General features: G+C 48.6%; 1 protein-coding gene across 1 annotated transcript; it reads right to left on the bottom strand.

The window, feature by feature from the left end:
* Window positions 1–3827: 3827 nt before the first annotated feature.
* On the bottom strand, window positions 3828–16500 carry KCNV2 (potassium voltage-gated channel modifier subfamily V member 2). Its single transcript, XM_059142798.1, has 2 exons — window positions 15067–16500; window positions 3828–4605 (listed from the first exon to the last, which is right to left on the bottom strand). Exons 1-2 carry the CDS (start codon window positions 16498–16500, stop codon window positions 4324–4326), a joined length of 1716 nt encoding a protein of 571 aa, XP_058998781.1. The 3' UTR covers window positions 3828–4323.
* Window positions 16501–20428: the final 3928 nt, after the last annotated feature.

Below are 20428 nucleotides of genomic sequence, written 5' to 3'. Positions count from 1 at the left end.
GCTGACTGTAGGAACTCAGATGCTGCCCAGAAAACCGGTGCGTGCGCACACACACACACACACACACACACACACGGTGGGGAGTAATGCCCAGAATGTTCTCTTATCTCAACTGCTGATACTCTACTAGAGGGCAAGGGAGCCTGGGTGGTACAGATACAAGAGACAGACCTCCTGGATGCTGCAGCAAGGGTGAATAACGCGTCTAGAAGCACACATGGAGCGAAGGCCCAGCACACACGAAGAGACATGTAAGGTAGAATACTCATGAGCTGTAGAGTCCCATCGGAGCGGAACAGGGAGGGACCAGAGGGAGGAGGGAGACCTCTCGATTCAGGGAGTCGGGGCATCCGCCTCAGAGAAGCGAATCTGAAGCTCAACAAAACTTAACCTTAACTTCGCCTGGACCTAGGCTCTTGGGGAATATGGTTGTTCTTAGGTGATCATTTCATATTTTCCCTTATTTTTAAGAAAGGAGTCTTGTGAACATGTCTGCTCATATCCTAGAAGCTGAGGTAAAATAAGGGAAGTGTTTTTGATCCAGTTTGGGTTAGAAGTTGAAGGAAATGGTATGTGGTCTTGGGCTGACCCAAGTGAGGGAGCCCGGAAGTTCCTCAGGGTGAATCTTGCAACCCACTTTAATGATAGACGTGGTCCTTCGAGAGCGCTCTCTGTTGGGCACGCTTTGCTGGATTTCTCTTCTTCGCTCTTCAAGAGGCCCTTCCAGGCCACGAGTCAGAGTGTCGGCCTCTACTTCCAGTGCTGTCCTTATTGTCCTGGAAACCTATTCCAGCTCTGAGCCAGAACAGGGGACTGTCACGTTTTCTTCTTTTCCCAGGCCCACTCCCCTCCCTAAAGCCAAACGCCCCTTCTGGCCTCAGAGTGGATGCCCCCATGAGGGCAGAAGAAAAGTGCATGACTGCATTGCCCAGTATAGACGGACGGTAGCCCCGAGTGACCATTTACAGTTTCCGAGAAGTGAGGGGCACCCGCAGCTCAGTGGGTAGAGCATGTGACCCTTGCTGCTTGGGGCCGTAAGTCTGAGCACCACGCTGGGTAGAGCGGAGACTTAAAATCTGGAAAAAAATTTTTTTCAATGAAATGAAATTTAAAAAATTTACCTTCTGAATCACAGTGGCCACATTTCAAGTGCTCAACAGTCCCACGGGCTGCGTAGCACGAAACATTCCTAGCATTATAGAAAGTCCCATCAGACAAACTGATCTAGATCCTTCTCCGGAGGGCCTTGGATGGGCAAGGGGCTGGAAACAGAATTCCAAAAACTGAGCTGTCTTCATCTGCAGGGTTCTCTCCTTGGTAACAGGTGAGGTCACCCTCTCTGGGCTCGTGCCATTTCCTTGTGCAGCCAGAAAATTGCTGGTGATCATTGCAGCTAACATTTAGTTAGTTCTTGACATGTGTGCAAATGTTGCTAATACATTGTTGTGTGGTGACCACACAGCCCGACAAAGGCACTGTGATCTCTCCTTGAATGATGCAGAGACAGAGGCCCAGAGAAATCAAGTGATCATACAACTACTAGCTTGAACCATAGGGAATCCCCAATCCTCAGATGTTTTTCATTAAACCTCCTAGCAAATGACAGAGCCAGGGTTCAAATCCAGATCCAACGATTATGTCAGGGTCCATGTGGCCGAGCCTCTGTAAGTGATGACCTTGAAACCCACTTCCTAGGGCTGCAAAGGGTCCAGTGAAAATTTTTGGTTCTGTGCCTGGCACACAGTGGGGCTTTTGGAATGTTAGTCTCTTGGGTTTTAACTCCCTTCTGTTCCTGCCGCTGTCTTAGAAGGGAGGAGCACAGCTGTCTGAACAGATGTGCCTAGTGAGACAGGGTGGGGGGTGGCACACTGCTATTTACTGGATCCCTCTGGGGACCTGGAATAGCTCCTGTGCTCCACCAGGCTCCCCTGCCTAGACCCCCGGCCAGTCCCCACTTCATTCCATTAGGGCATCCCTTCTGCCCTGCGCCCAGGGAGGGAACGTGGCAAACATCGGCTCTTCCTCTTCCTTGTGCCCTGAACAGCCCTGCAGATGTACTTCGTCAACAAACCCCTCCACCGGAGACCTCAGAAAGAGCTGGAAGGCTGGAGGTGGACCAGAGGGGCTGCTGCTGTCCTGAACATGTCAGGCGGCTGTGTAAGCTCTGCTCCAGACCTCCTGCATGCTGGGGCTCTGCTTTCACATCAAGGCAAGGGGTCAGATTCAAAAACCCTCCCTCTTTTTATTTAGCAAGAGGAGAGAGAAGTGTCCCCTGGCTGAGGGTCTTGCTGTTTGGGGGGGTTCTAGGACTCGAGGGTGATTTCCATCCCTGTGAGAAACTTTCATATCTCAGAAACAGTAGATTCATGTTGGCTGGACAATAAAAATATGAGATGCCTGGTTAAATTTGAATTGCAGATAAGCACTAGATAGTTTTTTAGTGGAAGTGTATATGACACCGTATTTGGGACATATTTCTACTAAAAGTACTTATTTATCTGAAATGCAAATTTACCTGGATGTCCTGTATGTTATCTAGTGACCCTCCCAAGGATTGGACTTCTGCTCACCCTTCAGACTCCTGGTCATTTATGGTGGTGTTAAGGACACTTCGGAATAAGGGGGAGATGTACATCTGGTTTTGTAGTCATAGCTCTTTGTGAGGTGATTCAGACTCACGGTTCTCAAGATGCAGTCCTTGGACCAGAAATGTCAGCATCACCTGGTCCTTGGTAGAAATGCAAATAAATTGTCATGTCCCACCCCAGACCTGTGAATCTGACACTCTGGGCGGTGGGGCTCAGCATTCTGACTATCAAGACACAGAACCACAAGTTTAGACTCTGAGCAATCAGACGGTCCTGGGCTTGAAACCCAGTCCCACCATTTACTGACTCTGTCAGCAGAATTACTTACCCTCTCTGAGCCTACACATGACCTCCTAACCAAACTGAAATATAATACCTTATTTAGGGATGTATTAAGGATGTAATGAAGTTACAGATGATGAAGTAAAACCCACAGTGCCTGTCACAGTAAGAATGCACAAAACAATTACTCTCACTTTCCTCGTACAAAGAGAGGTCCACTGGTGCCCTGAGACAAATGTGATGGACAGCATGGCAAAAGCCCTAGTTACAGGAGTGATCTCTGCTCAGTTCAAACAAAGCTTTAATTTCCAGAAATGCAATTTCCCAGCAGTCCCATGGAGGGAGGAAGGAACTAGAAGGAGAAGGAACAGGGTGAGAAAGTACCAGGACCCAGTGGGGATTGGTTTTCTGACCCACAGACCAGCCCAGGGCAGAGAGCCCCATGGATTGAATTCTCTTCCTTCAGTGCTTGGTCCGGAACAGGTGTCCAAAGGGCAGGATTAAAAATTTTTTTTTTCTTTGCCTGGGAAGGTGAGGGAGAGGCGGCCTGAGAAGGTAGGACATGTCAGGGTGCCTATGCAGGGAGGGCGATTGGCACGCGTGGGTGTGTTTCACAGGGAGGGTCTGGGGCCACCGTGGGTCAGTCCAGATGAGGGTTCTCAGCTTTGGCTCCACTGACTTTGTGGGTCCGATGATTCTTTGTTACGGGGCTGTCGGTACCTGCAGCAGCAGCCCGAGTCTCCACCTACGAAATGCCTGTCGCCACTCTCTCCACACCCCCCCCCCCCACGGTGGTGGCAGTCAAAAACATGTGCAGACATGGCCAGATGTCCCAGGAGCAAGGGGTTCTGGGGGTGCCGTGTGCCCCTGGGCTGAGAACCACCTGTCTGGAGAATACTACACAATAACCACTCACAATTTTAACCGCTACCATTTATTGAATATTTATTATCTCTAATGCCCAGCTGATCTCACAAGGTAGGTCTTATTACCTACTTTTTACAATTGAAGAAACTGAGGCTGAGACAGTTAAAGCAACTTCCCTAAACCCTATGTCCAGTGGGTCTGGGCCTTTGAGGTTGGTCTAACTAAAGCACATGCTGCAAAAGCCTCTCTTTCTCTCTGAAAAACCGTTTTCTTTCTTCAAGGAAACTCTTCTCATGTCAACTCAAGTTCAGAAATACTTACTGAGAAGCCATGAGAAGATGTTGCTCCTCTCAAGTTTTCGTGACCAGTGTCCCTGGGGAGGTCAGATGCCCACAATACGGTTAAAGAACAAAGGAGGCAGGCCCAGTCTGGGCCAAGATGGACATTTCCAGGAGAAGAACTCTGAGCTGGATGCCCGCTGTGTAGGACTGTCTCCTGTGCTCTTGTACCGTCCATTCTGATAATACAAAGGAGAACTAAAACCTTGAGGTTCGCGGGGTCTACTAGCCATGTGTCCCTTGAAACATCACCTCGCTGGCCTTGGCTGGGGCTGTAGGAGGCTTTTAGCCAAACACTCCGCCATCTTCTTTCTGGCTCTTTGCAGGAACTCTACGTTTCCCCTTTCCCGTCTCATGGCCGTATACTCGTAAGCTTTGAGCTTGCTGTAGTAATCAGAGAACTTGTTGTAGAGGATGGAAATCGGCATCCCGTTGAGGATAATTCCAAAAGCAATGCAGAGGAAGGCAAAAAGCCTGCCCAGGATGGTCTCTGGGTACATGTCTCCGTATCCCACAGTGGAGAGGCTCACCTGCGGGGGAAAGAAAGTGGGACGGAACAGTTAGCAGTGTGACGGGGGAGAAGACAAGTGACGGGGGAGAAGACAAGGACAGAACCAGGCAGGAAAGTGTCCTCTGTCTCCCTGAAGGTACACGTAGGTCAGATAACGGCTCCCACAGAGCCAGCTTTAGGGGGTACCAGAAGGTTTGCCTGCAGGATCTGCGTCATGGAAAGAACACACGCTGTGGGGCTGGGAGTCCCGGGCGTGGATCCTGACTATTACACATTTTCTTACACACAATACAGGGGAGATCACACAGCTGCCTAAGGGATTGTGGAGAGCATATCCAATGCACTGTGTAAAGTTCCTGGGGAGCATGGCTTCAATAAATGTTAGCCTCTGCCTCCCCTCAGAGGGGCCAGCTTTAGGACCAGGGACCCTGGATTTGCCCATTTAATAGGTGTACCGGGAAGAGCTAGGGGTTGGAACCAGCCATACATGGGTCCAAGTCCTAATTCTGACCCTTCGCCGCTGAACACCCGCAAGTAAGATGTTCAGTCTCTGAGCTTTGGTTCCTCATCTAAAATCGGAGGATCACAGCCGACTCTTCATCTTCTCCTGCAGACTAAATAAGAAAAGGAGTATAAAGCACTTAACCCAGGATCAGGCCCACAAAAGGCAGCGAGCAACCCCCTCTGTGGTGCTTCTCTCATCTTTAAAATGGAGACAATTATAATACTTCTCGGAGTTGTTATGTCATTCAAATGAGGTATCGTATATGAAGGTGCTCTAATTGCGAATGTCTGGAGAAACACACTCTCATTATTTTGCAAAGGGACTTTTCCGTAATACATCACAGACCAAAAATATGTTCATCCTGCATGAAATTTCTCCCATCACTCTTGCACACTGCCTTGAATTCCACTAATTAGAGATTTATTTAGGTTAACAAGCTTCTGTTTTAAAATGCAGATACCCGTGGGACTAGTTATCAGTCAGTGGAGCCAGAGAAAACCTGGGAAAATCTCTTGGGGCCCATTTTTCTAAGCCTCATGTATTGAGCCTCCCGTCAGCCCCCAGACTAGTGGCTAAATGACTAGAAGGCTTGTAGGCAGGGCTTAGTTGCTTAGTTGGAGAAAAAAAAAAAAAAAAAACAAAAAACAAAAAAAAAAAAAAACCTCCTGTGCATTGCACAACTCCAGGGGGCACTGTTTGCTGCATTGATCTGTGGCATTGCCACAATTTTCTGGCAGATGATACTAGAATGCACAGTTAGCCTGTTGACCTGTACCAAGGTGGTGTTTAGCTTAATAAACACTTCTGTTTTGACATAAGGGTCGGTTTGAACTACGTGTGATTGGTTAGTTAGGATGGAACAGAGAAGCAGGCCAGCTGGGCTAATCTGGTGTTGCTGATAAGAACCACAGCTCCAGGGGCGCCTGGGTGGCTCAGGTCATGATCTCGGGGTCCTGGGATCGAGTCCCGCATCGGGCTCTCTGCTCTGCAGGGAGCCTGCTTCCTCCTCTCTCTCTCTCTCTCTCTCTGTCTGCCTCTCTGCCTACTTGTGATCTCTCTCTGTCAAATAAATAAATAAAATCTTTAAAAAAAAAAAAAAAAAAAAAGAACCACAGCTCCACCCAGACCATTAAAAAAGTGAAAGCTTGACGTCCTCTTGGGGGTGGGGGACGTACCACCTCTGACTGCGAGGGTCCTGCTGAGGGTGGGCTGTCCCTTCCCCTGGGGGATGAAAACAAGCAAGCACCTAAGAGAGGCAAGATCGGAGACCAGCTTAAGGAGACAGATGGCATCTGGGTATGGCTCTGGATCCCCTTCCCAGCTGTGTGTCGGGCAAGTCTTCCGCATGCCCTCTGTCTCTGTTTCTCCTTGTGAAATACAGGGAGAGGAGCAGTACCTGCCCCGTAGGGGTGTTAAGGGATTGAAGGAGAGCTTGGGGCAGGGTACGAGGAGAAGGCTAGTGGTTCTCATGCTTACTAGAGCGACGGGCTGTGGAAACGGGCCCCTGCTTGGATCCTGCTGAACAGGAGGGGAACAGGGTGGGGGGCACTCTGGCTCCAGATTCTGGCACCAAAGGATGATGTCAGGCAGTGGTAAGGTGACCTCACTCATGGGCATGCGTGTGTGTGTGTCTCTCTCTCTCTCAGCCCTGGCCATACCCGGAGAAAAAGAACCTGAGTCAGGTCTCTGTCCAGGTACACTGACCTGAACCGTGGCTTCCACAGGTCACCAAGCACAGCCCTCCTATCTCTGGATGAATGTTGAGTCTCGGTCTGCTTGCCCTGGAGGAAGCTTACGCGGAGTCTGGGAATAGAGATCAGTGACAGGAAGGAGTAGTTCAGGAAGCTTCCACAAAAGGCTGAGGCCGCCGAGAAGGGAAGCAGGAGGCTAGGAGGATCCAGAGGAAGAGAACAGAGACCAAGTGCCTGTTTTAAACTTCTGATCAGTCCCTCACTGGGTTTACTGCATTCCCAACCTTGACTTTTTTTTTTTTTTTTCTTTTTTGGCTGAACTTTGGAGAGTCAAAAGCAAAGAGTGTTGTTGGCTTAAGGGAGATGACATACTTGAGGCTCATAATATGGTCTAAATATTTTTGTATATCTTGGGTCTTTATTTTTAGAGAAAAGATCTCTTCTGCTAGGAGGCTATGTGTGATGGGTCCTGAAGAATTTGTTCAAAACGCACAGTTCATCATTGCCTTGTCTGTTCTGTGGACAGTTTGACTCAACCAGTGACGTGCTTCTTGTTCCTTGGCTCCACAAGGAATGCAGAATTCCTTGGCTTTGGGAATCTCTTGTCCATGTTCCACAGCCCAAACCCATTTCTCCCTTCATGAACATTAAAGATGGAAAGCCCTATACTGACACATGTGACCTCAGAGTGTGTTCTCACATTAGGAGGGGCTGGGTCTGGAAATGTGACCAGAATCCCTGCAATCCATCTTAATACCCCGAAAACACTGGCCGGCTCAGCCACTCCCTAAACTGGAAATGTCCCATTCCGTGGAAGGCTTACATATTTTCCCTAGCCTTTGGGTCCCAAAAGCCAGAATGTGACCTTCCCCGAGGAGCTCACCCATTAATCAGCAAATCTTGGCCTCCTAAACATTACAAGGAGGACAAGCATCCAGTTTTTCTCTCAAACTTCAGAATGACCATACTGAAATTTCTCCTTCAGCAAGGAATGTTTGTTTCCTTCATAATGAGCGAGGTATACATGAAATCTTGGCACCCAGAAATCCATGCACGTAGGAGCCCAGGGAACACAACTGATTTTTCAAAATAATGAACGCCTCTTCTAGCATTCCCAAACAATTTGGGGTGTTGAAGACTTGTGATTTCTGGCTAAAATTATTACACATCTTAATGCATGTTCTTTAAAGGATTTATCTTCAAAGGCTATACGTGCCTATCCATGCTGCTGTGGCTACAAATATTTGAGGAATTCCTCTTTGAATTTTAATCTGCACAGAGGATTCCGTGGCATGACCTTGAAACAAGTAGTCTTAGCCGCCTCAAGGGTTAACTCCAGATGTCAGTCTTCAGCTCAAGGGACCTGACTGTATCTCAGAATATCAAATCCTCCCTCCAAAAGGTGAGGATTTGGCACGATTACAAAGTAGTAAGTGGACATATCACGGTCTCCAAAGAGAATTCCTCAGTGGAATTCAAAGAATGTTTTGAGGGTAGAAGCGCTGTTAGAATGAGGTCATGGGTGAGGAGAGGGCCTTATGAGAACCAACCTGCCTCATCTGTATGTTAAAGTCCTGATGTGCATGAAAATTGCGCAATAAGGAGGAGGTAGCGGAAGCTAAGCTAAATGTGGGATCTATTCCTCCAGCTGGGGAAAGGCATGCCGTAATGATGCCATAACCTCACCCACGGTTTACTTGGTACTTTTCCCTGTCCTCTACAGCTCCGTCATGTCCCACAAGTCCTGCCGGCCCACAGGAGGACCACAGTTCTAAAAGGGGACCACTCCAGAGTCAGGAGTCCACAGGAGCAAAAAGTTAGAGTAGTGCCTAAGAGCCTTTGCCCCATTTCATGGCTCCTTTGCTGTTTCTGAAGGATCTAAGAGGATGCTGCCTCCCTTACTGCTGTCTGTCGGACACTGACCCTCTGTCTCTCGGTCCCAAGCGAGACACCCTCTGTACTCTGTCCTATGGTCCCGCAGCTGAGAGTGTGCAAACTACATTTCCCAGACCTCCTTGCTCGCTGGCTTCTGCTTGTGTTCTGCAAATGAGATAGTGTTGGGACACGGGAGGTGGGTGAGGGGCTAAGCGTCTCTATTCCCACTTCTGCGGGCTGTCACCGTCCTCCAGTAAGCAGATAGCCGTGGCTCAGGAGTCTTTTGGCTCAGAGAACACTAATCTCATGATGTCGTCCAAGGAGTTTCTGTGACAGCCTCTCAGTGGCTCCTTCTCTGTTCTTGTGGGTTCCAGTAACTTGACCTTCTATTTGTTCCTTCAGTTTTAGGGCTGACCACTGTTCCACGCAAGAACCGATCTCTGGGTTCTCCGTTTCCCCTTACTGCTCTTCTAGCCCTCTAACACGTGTGTATCAATAACCCTGCGTCACATTCCTTCTGTTTAAAATATACCCCCGCCTTTTCTTTTCTGTTTTCCTAACTTGGCTGATGCAACTTCTAAATGGGTCTTTTTTTTTTTTTTTTTTTTTTTAAGATTTTATTTATTTATTTGACAGAGATCACAAGAAGGCAGAGAGGCAGGCAGAGAGAGAAGAGGAAGCAGGCTCCCTGCTGAGCAGAGAGCCCGATGCGGGGCTCGATCCCAGGACCCTGAAATCATGACCTGAGCCTAAGGCAGAGGCTTTAACCCACTGAGCCACCCGGCGCCCCCTAAATGGGTCTTCTTAAAGCAAGCCATCAGTCCATTAAAATAAAATAAAATCTCGGTGATCTCGTAAGTGCCACCTATTTGCAAGGAAATGATGACATGCTTTGGGAAAACAAAGATAGGAGAAAGGTCTCTGTGGCACAATTATCTGCTGGATCAGCTAGAGATAAATCTTCTCTTTGAAGAGTTTTGTTCGTCTTTGCAGGCATGAGTTCATGACATAGTTTTCTCTTTGGTTTCTATAGTTTTAACTCACTCTTGAGGCTCAGAAGAAAATGGCCCATTAAACAGTCTAGTTGCCCTTTTCTGCTTGAAAACAGAGCCACACCGGAGGCCAGTGATGACAGCGTCTTCACAGAGCTGACTGTTCTTGCCAGAGCTGGGCCATGCATTTCCTACCCCCAGGCAGCCAGGGTGGGGGGGGGGGAGGGGTCAATTGGGCGCCCAACATGACTGGAGCTGCCCTGCCCTGGGTGCGCACCTATTCATCTGGGCACTCAGAGGCTCTCCCAGGAGAGAAGAGCTGACCCCTTCGTATGTCTTACAGCCTCTCTTTTTCTAGTAGAGAGGGAGTCACTTCTGCTTTTATTTCTCCCCAAATGAATCTGAAAGCAAAGGTTACGGCTTCCACGTGATAAAGAGTATCAACTAGACAGATAGGGTAGCTTCTATTTATGGCGGATGTACTGCCGCTAGCATTTTACATATGTTTCCTATTACATTAGCACTTATAAATGATCTCCTTTGACAGACGAGTAGGACGGGGCTCTTAAATCCTAATGCAGGAGCATTTGCAGACGTGAATGTCCACAGGGGGTTATTCTGCAGCTGTAGAAGTATTCACCCTGATGAAAATTACTGTATTCCTCTTAAAACCTTGAGCTGAATTACAGAGGAAGGTTTTAAGATCCTTGGCATAGAGAGAGGGAAGATGATGAACAGCAAGTCGGATTTGCGGATTGGCTGCAAGTGCAGCAGCCCACAGAAGAACGGCTTGGAGAATCGGTCTGTAGTGAGGCTGAGCATACAAGGCAGACAGCACGGACGTCTGGAAGACACTACCGACCTGTGTGAGGATGTGTTTCCTGACAGGTACATATGTGAGCAGGAACAGCTTACTACAGTAGAATGATTGTATTACCTAGTTTTTTTAAAAATAGAAATATAGTGGACACACAATGTGACATTAACTTCAGGTGAACAATACGGTGATTCAACAGGTCTGCACATTCGGTTACGCGACCATCTGTCACCATACAACCTGATGACAGCACCACTGACTACATTCTCCGTGCTGTTTCTTTCATCCCCGTCGTTTAGAATTCTGTAACTGGAAGCCTGTACCTCACGCTGCCCTTCACCCATTTTACCCCCCTCCACCCATTTTACCCCCCCTCCACCATCCTACCTTCTGGCAACCTCTGGTTTGTTTTTTATATTTATGGATATGCTTCTGCTTTTTTGTTTGTTTGTTCACTTTATTTTTTTCAGATTCCACATATAAGTGAAATCATGTGGCATTTGTCCTTCTCTGATTTGTTTCGCGTAGCATGATGTCCTCAGTTGTTGTCCATGTTGTTGCAAATGGCAAGATCCCATTCTTTCATTATGGTTCAGTAATATCCCGTGTGTGTGTGTGTGTGTGTGCGCGCGCGCGCGCGCGCGCACGCGCACACATCCCTCGTCTTTATCCATTCATCTGCTGATGGACACTTTGGCTGTTTCCATAATTAGGCCATTGTAAATAATGCTGCAGTGAACACAGGGGTGCATGTATCTTTTCAAATTACTATCTTCATGTTCTTTGGGTAAATACCCAGTAGCGGATTTTCTAGATTGTACAGTATTTCTATTATTTATTTATTTATTAGGAACCTCCATACTGTTTTCTATAGTGGCTGCACCAGTTTGCATTCCTTTTAACAGTGCATGAGGGTTCCTTTCTCTCCACATCCTTGCCAACTCTTGTTATTTCTTGTCTTTTGTAGCCATTCTGACAGGTGTGAAGTGATCTCTCATTGCAGTTTGGATGTGCATTTTCCTGATGATGTGTGATGTTGAGCATTTTTTTTTCATGTGTATGTTGGCCATGTGCGCATCTCCTTTGGAAAAATGTCGATTCAGTGGACCTAATTCTTTCTATCTTCCTGCATCCAAGTCTCTGCCATAAAGCCTTTCAGTGCTTTTCTAGATTGGGTGCGCTAATCTGGTCTGCTCTTGGACTCTGAACTTGGCCTTGCGACTTGGTTTGGCCAATGGGTTGAGCAAATGACATAAGCAGAAACTTATACAGTGCTCATGTGGTTGAAACTGCATCCCCTGTCCTGCCCATTGCCATGGCCATGGGCGCATGCCTGCTGGAGGATGGAGATGTGGTCTAGTCCTCTCTTTGATCCCAGTTGTCACCCAGCTGATCATCAGACATATGAGTGACTGGCACCAGCCCAAATGAGAAGGACCTTCTGGTTGAAAACAACCCAAACTGCTGACTTGCAAACTCATAAGCTAAATCAGTGCTCGACATTTTAAGCGATTAAGTTTTGGGGTAGTTTGTGATGCATCATTATTATAGCAATAAATAACATAATTTGTGAATAGCTGAACACGTATTTATCATGGGGGTGTGCTCAAAAAAAAATCTTAATTATGAGGTGTGTGATCAGTAAAAGGCGTGGAGACAGCTGTGTCGGAGTTCGTTTTGGGATTCCACTTCTTACTCTCATTTCTGTTCAGTCATGTCTGTACAGAAGGGTTTCTTCTCACCCTTAAAATTTCAGCTCAGTGTCATTTTCTCCAGGAAGGCCTCTCTGGCCATCCTATTAAAGGTGGATTCCACACCCAGCTCTCTCTATCCTGTTATCTCATACGAGACACACCGGTAGCTGAAACTATATATTCTCTTTCTCCATCAGAATATAAACTGCGTGAGAGAAAGAAAGTCATCTTTTGAGGGGTTTTGTTCTACTGATAACCCAATATCCCTAGTGTTTAGATCACCCACTTGGTGCCCTGAAATTGATCAAAGAATTCTAGCTCAGTGAATGCGTAAGATGGATTTTGTGATTCTCATGAAGAATTCATCTTCATGTTTTGTATCTTTTATTTGGCATCTACATAGGGAAATAAGGCATTCTGTCTACATCATTTTGGCAGCATTCTCTTCTCTTTGCTCTATGAGAATATGGTCCCTTGGTACACAGTGTGGCTTGCCTTCAGGAGGATGGGGAAGAACTTTCTTAATCTCTGTTTTCCTGGGGCATAAAGCAGTGTTTGAATGTTCAAGGGGGGGGGGGATCTGCTCCTGTTGTTATCATAGATTAGTTTAGAAACATAGATTCATAATGATTTTTACTAGTCTCTGAAATTCTCAGAATGAGATGGACAAAGTCCACTGGTAAAGGTTGAGGTTGGTCAACAGTGAGGCAGAAGTGTGCAAATTTTGGCTTGTGAAAATAGTGCCTGATGGAGATAATGTCCACAAAAGAAAACTTGATTTGGCAAAAGCAGTAATCGTTAAAATGTGTTATTGATAAAAATTAAATGGTGATTTTAGTTTTGACTGGAAAACTTATGGAAAAAAACGATTTTAACTAAACCTGTTTTAGTTAACATAAAAAGGGGGAAATTTGAAAGTTTTGAGAGTCATTGCACATTACATAGATCAAGAAATTAAGTGGAATCAATAGGCATTCGCTTCAAGAAATTTTTTAAAAGAAAAATCCTCACTAGCAATAGAATTCTTATCAATTTTTGTATTAATATACAAAAGTTTTCTGGGTTGAAAGTATAGTACAGAATGTCCCCTAAGCCCCACCTACATGCACGCTGGCCTTCTAAGATACTTGGTTAAATGGAAACTTGACTCTTGAACTTGGTAGTGTGTCATCAGCGTGCGGATGTGCTCTTTTCCTTTCCTGCTTTACTCACCTCCGAAGTAAATGTCATTTGCTGGGGACAAAGCATCCTCTATCAGCGCCATCTGTACACATGGTTTATCTACTATGGGGATGACCTTTTGTCACCGGGAATATGATCAGAGGTGTGGCATTGGGCTAGCTCATGGGGAAGAGCCTAATGTCATCCCATCATTGAAGAAAGCCCACAAATCCTATTTGACATAGGAGTTCTACTTTTTCCTGACAGAAGACGAACTGCCTTATAGGGCTCTGTAGCCACCCTTTTTTAGGGACAAGAAAACTTAGGACAGGGAGTAAGAGAGTGAGGGTTCACAGTTATTCAGGGTCACAGTTAATTATTAGCAGATCGGGGACTAGAATCTAAATGTAAACCTTCCATCTCGCTGAACTACATTGTTAGTGGCCCTGGGTTGGTTCATCTCAGAAATCCACACCAGACTCGAGGTTCTAACAAACCCAGTGTTAATATTGAAAATAACCAGTTCCTTACATGGGAAAAACTGGTTGTATTTGCTTAATGTATCTAGCGGCATTACAAACCATCTACTTTTAAAAATAGAGAAATGACACACCCACTTCTTTCCTATGCACAAATGTGAGCTTATCCATCAGCATGTTCGGTGACTCAGGGATTTCCCAGGGATTTAGCTTAGCATAGCAGAAATGCGGATATTTGAGCAAATGGAATATATTACTACAGAGAGGCAAATGCCAAAGAAAACAACAAAAATGACCGAAAGATTGCAAATTAGGCAAGGCACGCCCTAGACATGAATCTTGAAAGAGGCAGTTGCTGGGTGTAGGAAGGGCATGGATTTTGTCTTGGATGGTTTTAGGTTTAGGTCGTCACTCTGCTACCTTTAGGTGGGTGTCTACACTCAAACCCTCTGCACCTGGACTCCTCCAGCTGTAGAACAAGAATACCAGGCCCTAAAGGAACTTCAGTGATCCTGGATCAAGTTTGGGTTGTAGATGCTTCTCTCCACACTCAGGATTGGCTAGAAGCAGTGGGACCTCAGTTAGGGTGGACACGGGTCAGCTGAGTCTCACTTCTTCCCCGCATAAACTTACTTTCCTTCGAATCTGTTGTCCTCTTTAAAAAAATCGTCATCCTAACCATTTCACAGGTTGTGATCCTGAAATCAGATAAAATTTACAAACCGGACAACAGGTGTTGGGTAAGTGGTGAATAAGAATGGATGGGTCCCACATACATAAACAAGGAATTCTTCTTAAAATCAGCCTGTCCAGGGACGTAAGACTAAATCTAGATTCGGGGGGGGGGGGCGCTTGGGTGGCTCAGTGGGTTAAAGCCTCTGCCTTCAGCTCGGGTCATGATCGCAGGGTCCTGGGATCAAGCCCCGCTTCGGGCTCTCTGCTCCGCGGGGAGCCTGCTTCCGTTGCTCTCTGCCTACTTGTGATCGCTGTCTTTCAAATAAATTTTAAAAAATCTTAAAAAAAAAAAAAATTTAGATTCGGAAGCTCCTAGGACCAAGCCGAATTCCGTTACTTACGGGACTCTGTCTTTCCAGCTTGGTTCTGTTTGCCGCAGGCAGCAGAGCCCTGGAGGGAGCAGCGGCCCCTACGCCAGCAGGGAAAAGGTCGGGGAACAAAGCCAGGCAGGCCGCTGATGGCCCGGGACGGGGCCGACTGGCCGCCTCCAGGCTGGGGAAGCGGCCGGGAAGCCGGGGCCCGGGTACTCACCGCGGCCCACCACCAGGCGTGGGGGATGCTGGTGAAGTTGGTGTTGGGGATGTCGTGCTCCACGGAGTAGACGGCGGCCGAGAAGGTGAAGACGCCCATGGCGATGAAGAGCATGAGGCAGCCCACCTGCTGGTAGCAGCGGCGCAGCGTGAAGCCGAAGGCGCGCAGGCCGGTGGAGTGGCGCGCCAGCTTGAGCACGCGCAGCACCCGCAGGAGGCGCATGACGCGCAGCGCCTGGCCCACCTTGCCCACGCGGCCCACCGCCTCGAGGTCGTGCTCGCGCGGCGAGCCCTTGCCCTGCCGCGGGTCCTCGCCCGTGACGCCCTCGAGCAGCAGCTGCAGGTAGAGCGGCAGGATGGCCACCAGGTCGACCACGTTGAGGGCGCTGCGCGCGAAGCCCCGCAGGTCGGGCGTGGAGGCGAGGCGCAGCAGGAACTCGAGCGTGAAGAAGGCGATGCACAGCACCTCCACGTGCTCCAGCACGGGCCGCGCGTCGCCGCCGCCGCCGCCACCGCCGCCGCCACCGCCGCCGCCCGCGCCGGGCCCCGCCGGCTGCTGCATCTCCTCCACCGTGTTGAGCGCCAGCGCCACGACCGAGATGAGCACGAAGAGGCTGGAGGCCACCCCGATGGCCTTGGCGGCCACGGACGAGAAGGGCTTCTCCAGGAGGTTCCAGAGGCGGCGGCGCTGCGGCCCGAAGAAGCGCATGTCGCTGAAGAGCTCCTCGGCCTCCTCCGCCTGCGCCTGTGCGCGCAGCTCGCGCTGCACCTTGAGCTGCTCGCTGAGCTCGTCGCGCCGCTCCTCGAAGCAGATGCGGCAGCAGCGCGGCGCGTACTTGAGCCGCACGCCCCAGTAGCCCAGCTCCTCCAGGAAGCCGCGCGGGCACAGCTCGTCCCGCACCAGCAGCACCCCCGACGCGTAGAAGTTGCAGACCAGCTGGAAGACGGCCGGGTCGCGGTCGAAGAAGTACTCGTCCGTGCGCTCCTCGTAGTCGTCGCACAGGCCCAGCCGGCGGCCGCGGCTGGTGCTCGTGGCCAGGCGGCCCAGGCGCGTCTTGGGGAAGCAGGCGAGCTGGCGGCCGTCCAGGCGGTAGCTCTGGCCGCCCACGTTCACGCGCAGCGCCGACGGCGCGCCCGCGAGGTCGGGGCTGCCGGCCGGCGGGGCGCCCTGGGCCTCGGGCTGCCGAGCCTCCTCGCCCGGCTCGTCCCGCAGGTCGTCGTCCTCCTCGCCGTCCTCGTCCTCCTCGATGTAGTAGTTATAGTTGCCCTCGGTCCACGGCGCGAGGCTGGCCTGGGAGCCGGAGCGGGTCCCCACGGAGCAGACGCTGCGCCGCGGCGCGCCGGCCCCGGCCCCGGCCTCGGGTGCCTGCTCGCTCTCCGGAGTGTTCCAGGACCGGTAGCCCCAGGACCGCCGCCGCTCGCTCTGCTTCAGCATGGCTGCGGGCAGCGAGCCCCTCGGTCCGCCTTCCCGGCCGTCGCGGGGCCTCCGGGCTGGGCCCCGCCGCTGGGAGGACCCGGAGCAGACGGCTGTCGGCGGCTCTGATCGCGCTGATGGGGGCGCGGCAAGGGTTAGGAGGGATTTGGAGCCTCTTAGCTCCTTTCCTCCCCCTCCCTGCTCTCCCCGACGTCGGGCTTGATTACGTGGTGGTAAATCTGTAGGTAATCAGACGGTGGCAGGGATTATTGCTAATAAAAACGTCGCCAGCCCCTAGGCCTGTCCTTAGGAAGAGCTCGGTGTGCTTGTGCTGGGGTGAAAGCCCCCGATTTAACCCCAGGATCCAGACGCCTGTGTCCTGGCCTCTGCAGGAGCGAGGACAGACATGGCCTCGGAACGCTTAAAGCGGACTTGATCACAAGCTGTTGCTTCTTAGCGCGGCCCCTGTTTCGATCCCCTAAGACTTCAGTGAGCCCCTTCCCGTTCCTTCACGTGATCCTTTCTGGTTGTTTCCACATGGCTGCTACTTAGCACTGCTTTAGGATCCAGTCTGATCTTCTCCGTCCGGGCCTCCACCCCCTTTGTCTCTGTTTCTCTGCCTCTGTTTCCCTCCCCGCTTTGCAGGAATGAGAGCATATTCCCGGATGCCATCCCGGGACCAGTGGGTACACGTTCTCGTAGCCCTAATTAGCTGCTCTGTTGGGATCAGATATAAAGGTGGCCAGACTTGATTCCAAGGAAAAGGTCTCCTTTATTCTTCAAGACACCGCTTTAAAAAAAAAAAAATTTTTTTTTTTTTAAGTCTCTTTCCATGTGGAAAGCAACATGCTAGATGCTGGGGGTAGGAATCCTATAGGCACACAGTTGCTCACGGTTTTGTGGGTGATGGAGTTAAGTAAACACAGCAAAAGCGTGAGTAAAAAATACAGGGTAGCAGAGGAGAGGAAGGGACTTGTTCTGAGCAGAGAGTATGTTTTCAAATTCAGTTATTTCAAAGAGCTAATAATTGTTGATGGCAAAAAATTCAAAAGGTGCCAAAGATGCATTCCAGAAGACAGTGTCTCCCTCTCCCAAACCGAACTTGCACTTATCAGGTGTGCCTCTGAGGGTGCAACCACTGTTGTTGTTCTAGAATACTTTTCGGTCGTTCTTCCAGAAATATCCTAAACATATACAAGCAAAAACCTGTCTCCATCTGCAGTGTGGATAGCTCTCTACTGTTAACACAGATCAGAGTACACTGTCCACATTGCTTTTTCCAATTAACCATGTGTCTCAGAGGTGTTTTCACATCTGAACGTAAATGTCCACCTGATTTTGAAGGTAGCCCCATAGTAGTCTGACAGGGATAAACATTTAGGTTGTTTTAGATCTTGACTCTTGGAAAAAACCTTAGAACAAATAACCTTGTGTGTGTTTACACACTTTCAAGATGGAGGAAGGATTGCCAAGAAGCCTGACCAGAGAGGACAGAACAAACTGGACAGATACCTTGGGAAGACACTGAAAATGATGCCATCTTCAGCATGCGTGAATGGTTCTATTACTTAATGTCCTGTCCGATAGAAATGGGTGGGTGTCCTTTGGCATCCTGGTTTAAACAAAAAGCCTAAAACATTTTTGAGAGTTGGAAATTTGATGGTATTTAGGAACTCCTACGAATATTTTTGGTTGTGATAATGGTCTTGTAAGGTTAAAGGCTGTGTATCTTTTAGAGACACATGCTGACGTATTTATGGATGGAAGGATACCATACGTGAGCTTGGCTTCAAGAAAATAGGGGGAAAGGGAAAACGGGCTGGCCATAGCATGGGACTGTGATAGGCCATGGGTTACTAACTCATGTTGACACTGAGTGATGGGGGTATAGAGATTCATTATGCTACTCTGCTTTCATATGTGTTTGCATTTCTTCATAATAAAGTGTTTGGGGGCACCTGGGTGGCTCAGCTGGTTAAATGTCTCCCTTCAGCTCAGGTTATGATCCCGGAGTCCTGGGATCGGGCCCCACATCAGACTCCCCGCTCAGTGGGAAGACTGCTTTTCCTTCTCCCTCTGGCCCTCCCCCCTGCTCGTGTGCACACTCTCTGTCTATCTCTCTGAAATTAATAAAATATTTTTTAAAGACATATGAAAGACAAATATATGAAAGACAAATTGTTAGGTCAAAGACTGCATGTTTGCAATTTCGATCAATGATGTCACTTTCCCTCATAAAAATTTTACTAATGTGTAACTCACCGTCACGCTTCATGAGCTCCACCCATTCGATAGGTAAAAAAGAACATGTGTAATAATTTTAATTAGCATTTCTCTTACTGCGAATGCAGCTCAGCGTCTCTTCCTGTCATCAGATGTGTTTCTTTTTCTGCTTTTCATCAATAGGTTGGTATTTCTTTGACCGATTTGTAGGAGGGCTATCTATATTTTGGGTATAGACCCCTTGGGGTATGGATTGCAATTTTCATGTCTGACTTGATCCTTTGATGAGTTTTTGTTCCCATGTAAATTTTTTTATTCGGAGACTTCTCACTGTGGTGGCCTATTGGGAAATGTCACCGCTTCATAATCTGGAAGAATTTTCTTCTTACAGTTTTCCTTCTCTCATTTAAGGATTTGATCCAAGAAGAATTAATTTTGAGGTAAAGAGTGACGTGTAGGGGCCCAACTCCGTTTTCCAGGGTTTTATCCACATGTCCCGACACATGAACTGGATAATCCGTCTTTTCCCCACTGGTGTGTAATGCTGTCCTTACCACGTAGTTCAGTTTTAATTATGTTTCTGGGTCGTTGGGAGTCACAGTTGCTACAAGGCTGATGACCTTGTTTGGCTTTCCATAGACCTCAATCCTCCAAGCTTAAGGTAACGCCTAATCAGGCCTAGCCTTGAAGTTCCTCAATGCCCTTCTCGTGCTCTCCTGTTGGCATGTAGTGTAGATGTCGCTTCTCCGTCCACCCACTGAGCTGTTCTGTTCCCTCGCTACTTTCTGCACTGCTCAGCACTACCGCCAAGTAGCTTCACTATGTGGAATTGATCACGCTGTTAGAAGAGATCATCACTGTTCTCAGAATTCCCATCGCCTTTCTTCCCGCCGCACTGCTATGCTGCTGCTTACCTAAGATTTCCAGGCTGTCGCAGCTTTTGTCCTGAAAAACAGGAGAGTTCATGATGTTTGAGCGGCATCGCATTGCCTGCCTGGATGGACCGCGCTGCTTTGTCTTGTACTCCCCAGTGCGTGTGTCCGTGTGGACATGTTGCTTGGATTTTGCTCTTGGTTTTTGTTTTTTTTTTTTCCCCTTTGCGAAGGCAACTGTAGGTGAGTATCCCTATATGGAAACCCTTTCTAGCCATGAGAACTGTCCAAAAGTAGAATGGGAACACATTTAAGAATTTGTAGGGCAGGGTTGCCTGGGTGGCTCAGGCTGTTGGGCATCTGCCTTCGTCTCAGAGTGTGATCCCAGGGTCCTGGGATCAAGTTCTGCATGGGTCTCTTTGCTCAATGGGGAGTCTGCTTCTCCCTCTGCCTGCAACTCCCCCTGCTTGTGCTCCTCTCTCTCTCTCTCAAATAAATAAATGTTAAAAAAAGAAAAAAGAATTTGTAGGGCAGAGGGAAACCTGTGTGATCTTCAAGTCAGCTTCTGCCTTGAAATTACTAAGAATCCAGGTCTTTCCTTCATGTTTCATCTGCATCAAATTCCCTCCTGCCTTTCTTCTGCGACCCTCACCCTTCAAAAGTCAGTACAGACCTCCTCCTCCTCTTGGAGCGGTGCCTCTCTGACATTTCTGTGTGTTTCGTCAAGATGGGTCAGCTGCTCCTTGTCAGTGTTTGCATTTAAGGTGACGTATAACTTAGAACATGAGGCACTTCTTTTAATGAAGAGAGACTTAAAAAGTTTCCCATTACGGAAGTTCTAGAAGTGCATTAGA

Source organism: Mustela lutreola, chromosome 12, assembly GCF_030435805.1.
Source record: "Mustela lutreola isolate mMusLut2 chromosome 12, mMusLut2.pri, whole genome shotgun sequence".
Taxonomy (NCBI): Eukaryota; Metazoa; Chordata; class Mammalia; order Carnivora; family Mustelidae; genus Mustela; species Mustela lutreola.
Note: the sequence above shows the minus strand (reverse complement) of the source record. Positions and strands in the feature narration are given on the sequence as shown.